This window comes from Egretta garzetta, unplaced genomic scaffold, assembly GCF_000687185.1.
Source record: "Egretta garzetta isolate BGI_Z169 unplaced genomic scaffold, ASM68718v1 scaffold204, whole genome shotgun sequence".
Classification (NCBI taxonomy): domain Eukaryota; kingdom Metazoa; phylum Chordata; class Aves; order Pelecaniformes; family Ardeidae; genus Egretta; species Egretta garzetta.
The window spans coordinates 1,143,172-1,149,491 of NW_009259424.1; the positions used below are offsets into that span (position 1 = coordinate 1,143,172).

Genomic DNA, 6,320 nt, shown 5'->3' on the forward strand with positions numbered 1-6,320 from the left:
TGCCATGCTTCCAGATGAATTTCATGTAAGGTGCTGAATACTTAGGGATAACGAAGAGCTGTGCTAGCAAATGTTTCCTCATCCCCCTCGTTTGCCTCATGATTGTTTTAAACAACTTTTAAAGATGACTTCTTCACTACAGGGGAAGGATAGTGTGTGAAATGGAGGAACAAGGCGACACGTTGTGGTTTGGGGTTCCTCTTTGTTCAAATAATGTGGGCAAAGATGCAAGAAAGAACAAAAAGCAGAACTTTATCTAGATGTAGAAAAAAGGTGCAGTTGTTTTATTCTAGAGGAAAAATGTTTTCAAGTCCTTTCAGAGTAAAACGGAATTGGTAGGGAAACATCTGTGTCAAAAAATTCTTAGTATTTTTAACACTTTATTTCATGTCTCAAGTCTGTGAGTTTTATAAACCAAATTAAATTTGTATTTGAGGGGTGGTGTTTCAGAAGTAGAGTGGAATTACCGAAATAGTAAGATGTTATGTAGTGGAAAACCAGATAGATAACCTGGGCCCTGGCCCTTGAGGACCAACAGGCGTGGGTCTCTGCAGTGGGGGGGGGGCAGTCCAGCTGCAGCCCCCAGGCAGCAGTGGGACAACCCACGGACTGACCCACTCCGGGCTCTCTGCTGTTGGGCTTCATCTGCAGCCCTGCCTGGCAGGTGACACCACCGCCCGAAGGGAGACACGGGCTTCCCCGGGCAGCAGTACCTGCGCCAAGACAAAACACAAGCGAAGGATTTGTGTATGCGATGCCAAAACATGCCCCGAACTCCCGTGGGGTGCAGGGTCCTTACGGGAAGCTTCTCCTGGATGTGGCTGTTCAGGGTTGGGGTGGAAGCAGCCAGTGCCAAACATCAAGGTCACTTTGGGCTGTGTAGAGAAATGGCAGCAGAGGCGCGAGGTGCTGGGATACCAAACACCCATATATTCAGCAAATACATCTAAAGTTAATGTAGGGTTCAGGAGGAGGAAAGTAGTTATCTGAAGGACAGCATTGCATTGTGGTTTAGGGGGTCATTTCACCAAACGGTGCAGAGTAGCTTCATTTGGGGGGTGGGTTTGTGGTTGGGTTTTTTTTTTTTTTTTACCCAAGGGGCAGATGGAAAAAAGCAATTTACTATATAACGCCTTACATTAGCTAGGGTATACCTTGACTTTATAGGACATCTTCTGTTAAGTTTTGAGGTTCTAACTAGAAATTAACAGAAACCAGAAATCAAATGACAATTTTAATAGACTTTAGAACAGAGTGTACGAGTATAAAACACTGGTTTTGTATTTCAAAAGTTGCAGGAAGATAGCCAGTCATTTTAAACAGTCTTCTACAAAACATATGCCAGTAGATTACATAAAAGACACTATATACAATATAAAAGAGCAGAAAACAATCCTCACTGTAAAAATAATTTAAAACAAAGTATTTCAATTTAAAATATCTCCTATAGCACAAACTAATACATTGTGACATGCAAGTGAAAACTAAACATATTGCATTCTTTAGTGTAGCCAAATAAGAGCTGTATTAAATTTGGACAATGAGACGACATGCCAACATTTTCTGATGAATACAGGAGGCTGTTCTTAAATATTTATTAACTGATGTATCTTATGTTCAAAGAACAGCTACTATACATCTTCCAAAATGTAATAAATATTAAAGCAAAGTATATGAATAGTCTACATCGTAGAGTTCATTTGGGCCAATGTTGAAAAAGTGGTTTATAGAAAAATGCTGTTTCACTTAACTACTGCGCTGTGCAATTTTACAAAATAGTTCTAAAGGCTTGGAAACAATCCGCACTTGAAAAGTTGCAACATCCAGTTTTAAGGCAGCCTAGCACTTGAATATACAACGTACTAATCTGAGTAGCTGCGTTGCTTTTAATATGCAAGGTGGAGCTAGCAGGTGGAAAATCATTCTCCCAACCCGAGACGTGACCTCAGAACAGCCTGCTTCCAGGTTAGGTTATGCATCTGTGTTTTATCCACTCAGCAGCGCAAGCAGAGGCTCTCACTATTTAAGTTAATTTCTCCTCGTTTCGTTGCATCAGTAAGGAAGAGCTTATTTTTTTTTCTTGTGCCTTCTCACACGCTGGTAGAAACCCTAGTCTGAACTCAGCCTAGCTTCCACATTAGAGCCTTGGCAATTTATCAAATGCTATTTTTAATGCAAGCTGCGCTATATTTGACTTTAGTACGCAATGTGAAAAACTTCTACTGTGGGGGATCCATTTTGTTTAAAAGGCCAGTATTGGAATTGCTAAGGAGCCAATGTCAACATCGCTTCACGTCCACAGGAAGTCTTCAACTCAGGAACCTCAGCATTTTCACAGCACTTCTTGATCAGTCTAAAAACCATAGGATTTCTGAAGTGCTCTCTGTCTTGTTTCCATTTAACTATCTATCTACTCACATTTAAGTATGTCTCAAACATACAAAATAACTGTTAAAGCAAAAAATTAGCTGCCACAGTAGGTCTTAGAAAATGCCAGTGTTTAATGACAGACTAGGCGAGAATGAAAGGTTTAGCAGAAGCGTAAGAAGGTTTTAAATAAACCAAACTGTTACAAAGCAAGAGGTGTGAAAATACCATTCTTTGGTCTAAATTAGCTGTTCCCTTTATATTAGTTTAACATTCCAATGGCTTTTTCAAAACTGTTTAAAAATAATATAAGCTGAAATTCATTAAGCAAAAATATGTATTATATACATGGATGCCTGATCAGACAGATGAACTTAAAAGTGAACATAGTGACAACTGTTCAGATATTCCTAGTACCTTAAAAAAAAAAGATGAGTTAGTGTTGAGTGCGCAGAATAGAATTTTATTGAAAAAGGTAAAAAACTAAGCATGAAAATCTGTTTTAGTTGTTTATAAACACTACATCCTTATGGTTTTGTTGCTCTAAATTCAGACGTAAACATTCATTCTGACATGCCAAAGCTCCTAATGCTGGTGGAAAGTTCCTGTAACCAGTCAGTGATCACTTTACAACTTGTTGCTTGCATGATCCGTCCCTGCAGCTTCATTTGTATGAGCTGATTCATCAGCTGCCAATTCATCTTGTTCAACTCCATCTTCCCCGAATCCAGGTTCCTCTTCCCTTTCAGGAGCGTCCTCATCCTCTATGCCATTGTAAAACTCTTCAATCTCGCTCTCATCCTCCACATCTAAGCTCTGACTACGACACGAACCACTTTCACTACTACTCCCACAAGAGCTAGAAGATATGATATCGTCTTCAGAATCTGAGTAAACCTCAGCACCATGGAAAATATAGCGATTTGGTGGTAAAAACAGATACTGAGTACCTGAAACAGAATTTTTAAAAGTCAATAAAAGGCTAAAATAAATTATTTATACAAGGTCTTGCAGACTTCTGGTTAGAAGGCACCTACCTGCATATATGAATTTTTGACACGTGAAACTTAACTAACAAATCAGATTACATTAGAAATGCATTTATTTCAATGTATGTGTATTTATTATGAAGGACACAACAAGTGCTTCACTGGAAAACTCAGCATTCCTTCTCCCCCTACCCTCTGCCACGAAAGAGCATTTAAACTTTAATGTTTAGCAGTTTTTTTCATCGGTACATGTATTCACAGCTAGATTTCCGTTATTTGTGGCAGAACTGGAACCCTCTGCACAGAGTATCTGACAAAGTTTAAAAACCACTCGTGCTTTGGAAAGTTGGAATTAATACCTCATTCTTCATCCATGCTGATTTTCTAGTCGCGTAACTCCTTACACCAGTTAAGAGACTGAATGCTGGAAAGCCTCCCTGGAAAGTCTGAAGTTCCCTTCAAAATGTGCCTGGCTCCAGCTGTGAGATTTGCTTTTCAGCTCCTATCATGACTTCAGTGTTCCGTTCTACTGCCATACACCAAATTATGACCTAGCGTGACACCTGAGGATCAAACTAATTTTTCTGAAAATGTATTTGAAAATGTTAGAAACTGATTTATTTTTTTATATTTACCTTCAACCTCCTAAACTTTGGTGATTATAAAGCCTATTATGAATAACAAAAAAAATTCTATCAGCGTCTCTGAAAGAAATAAATAATGCAGTGATGCGTTATGTAGACACTTGTCTAAACAAAAATAACCACCAAAACCCACGTATTCCCAACAAAGGTAACTTATTTATTGCTTTAAAGTAAGTCTAGAATAAACGTCTTGGCCAAAAACCGCAAAATACTGTAATGAGCTAACACTTACCATCCAGCCTTTTGCTAATCTGTTCTTTTGCAGATCTGTTTACCCAGCACTTCTTCAATATTTCAGTTTTTTCTTTATTTTCTCCGTTGTTCGATCCATTTTCCTTCATTGTTTCAGAGTTCATTAATTCACTAGTAGGATTTTCAGGGTTTTCTGACGATGTCTGTGTGTCCTGAAGCTTTTCCTCTGTGCTGGTCCCTTTCGTTTCTGAGGCAGGATCACAGTTTTCTGCCTTACATTCAGGTGGGTGTTCTGAAGACACCACCGAAGTATCTGGCGGAGTCATCCGTTCTGGTGAACTAGAGTCTTCCGAAATGTTCAACGGGGTAGGCGGTAGCTCGGCTGAGTGTATTTCAAGCTCCTTGTGCGTTCGTGGAGGCTTCTCTGTTATTTCTGAAAGTTTTACTGAGTTGTAGCAAAGTTTTGTATATTCGCTACCTAGCCTTTGACATAATTCATTAATAATAACATCACAGTCTCCAAGAAGCTCCACGTCAAAGTGTAGATGAGGCAAAGGTTCCCTATTAATTAAGATCTGAGGCACTTCATGGGGGATGGAACCTATATAGAGAGAAGAGAATTTAAAGGTAGTCGCTTCAGCTTCACTTCCAGCAGAGAGCTACATAGAAAGTCTGCTTCCTCAGACTTCGCTTCATACATTCAGTTGAAACAAGACCAAATGAGCCAGATCAGGAAGAAAATAAGCAGATCTACAATTTAACAATAGCAGTTTGAGGTGCTATGCCTACTGTAGCCTATCTAGCTTTTTTTCCCCCTTTTTTCCAGTAAAAAGTATTCCTCTGCTCCATCACCGAGAAACACATGCACAGAAACACTGACTACAGCAATGTTTGGCCAAGTGTTAAAAAAGATTATTAAAACTAGTACTATACTTTCTTAGAAGAACTGTGTTGATTTTGTGCATTTGTTTTCTGTCCTTTAGTGCACATGCAGAATGTACTGCTGGTAAACTGACATCTCATGCGCTAGGTCAAAATATTTCCAGGTACAATCCATACTGGATACAGTTGCTTTAGCCCATTTCTGACATTTAGGCTTCCAAAAGCCTCCAGTTTGGTAACCTAGCATTGATTCCTCAGATAACCAGCTCATGAAATCCAGTTCTAGGGCACAGAAAGAGCAATAGTTTGTGTAGTGGATCCTAACTTTCCAGTCCTTATGCATTTCCCATCAGCCTGAACACCAAGCTCTGCCTCTTGTACAGTGAAAAGGATGTTATTTACAAAGGCCATGGGCACGGTACTGTTCCCAGTTCACAGCAGGCACTAAGCCCATGTCCTTCTCAGGCTTACATGTGAAGAAAGTTTTAGTAGCAGTAAATTTTGCACTCAGTAGGCAAATAAACTGTCTGTCGTAGTATTTTTCTCAGCCTTCCTGAAGGGCATTTTTCTATAACATGTATTAGCAGAGGTGCTTTTCCATATCACTTTTAAAAGCTAAGGATCCAAATGGATCCTTACCCTATACAATGCCCACTGTATATCATTTAGTATTAAGTACTGACTTTAAAATAAGCTACAACTCAGACACGTGATGTACTTGAGCTGATTTTCATTTATCTTTTTAAAGATGATTCCTTTCTAAATCTATCCAGCAACTGTGAAAGCATATTGCAAGCAGGGAGAGAAATGAATTGAACATCAGAACAAAGGCAAGTTTTAGGAGAGTAGTTTTTCAGATTATCATTTCACTACCTTGAGATCTGCCTGGAGTGTAGAAAAAGCACTTAGAATTTGTTACTTTCTCTATTTTGCATTTCAGCTTTACATAGGCAATCAGTTTTCATCTTGGAAAACTAGGTGCTTGATCTACTTTCTTCACTGAATTGAGTCAAAAGCGTTTCCTAGAGCTCTTAACTGAGAATTGCACTTTTTATCCAAATTTTTGGAAGAAAACATTACCAGAGATAGTCACTTACTTGGAATCAATGCTACTGGTCTTACTTTCAGTGAAGACCCAATAACAATAAGGAGGTCAACTTCATTTTTGTCGTACTTCATGGCGCGATGGAACTGCTCGGGCAAGTTCTCTCCAAAGAACACTATGTCTGGCTTCATGATAGCGAGC

At 39.2% G+C, this 6,320-nt stretch overlaps 1 protein-coding gene across 4 annotated transcripts in view; it reads right to left on the bottom strand.

Moving 5' to 3' along the window:
* Nucleotides 1-1,240: 1,240 nt before the first annotated feature.
* SIRT1 (sirtuin 1) overlaps nucleotides 1,241-6,320 on the bottom strand; it is a 21,363-nt gene continuing 16,283 nt past the window's right edge. For 2 of the 4 annotated variants that reach the window (XM_035892546.1, XM_035892545.1), the window contains exons 8-10: nucleotides 6,172-6,320; nucleotides 4,233-4,793; nucleotides 1,241-3,317 (exon numbers count right to left, since the gene is read on the bottom strand). In XM_035892546.1, the coding sequence (XP_035748439.1) occupies nucleotides 2,995-3,317; nucleotides 4,233-4,793; nucleotides 6,172-6,320 (1,033 nt within the window). In that variant the 3' untranslated portion in view covers nucleotides 1,241-2,994. Of the gene's footprint in view, nucleotides 3,318-3,715; nucleotides 3,941-4,232; nucleotides 4,794-6,171 lie in introns of all 4 variants that reach the window. The other 2 variants (XR_004841732.1, XM_035892544.1) reach the window with 2 other exon arrangements.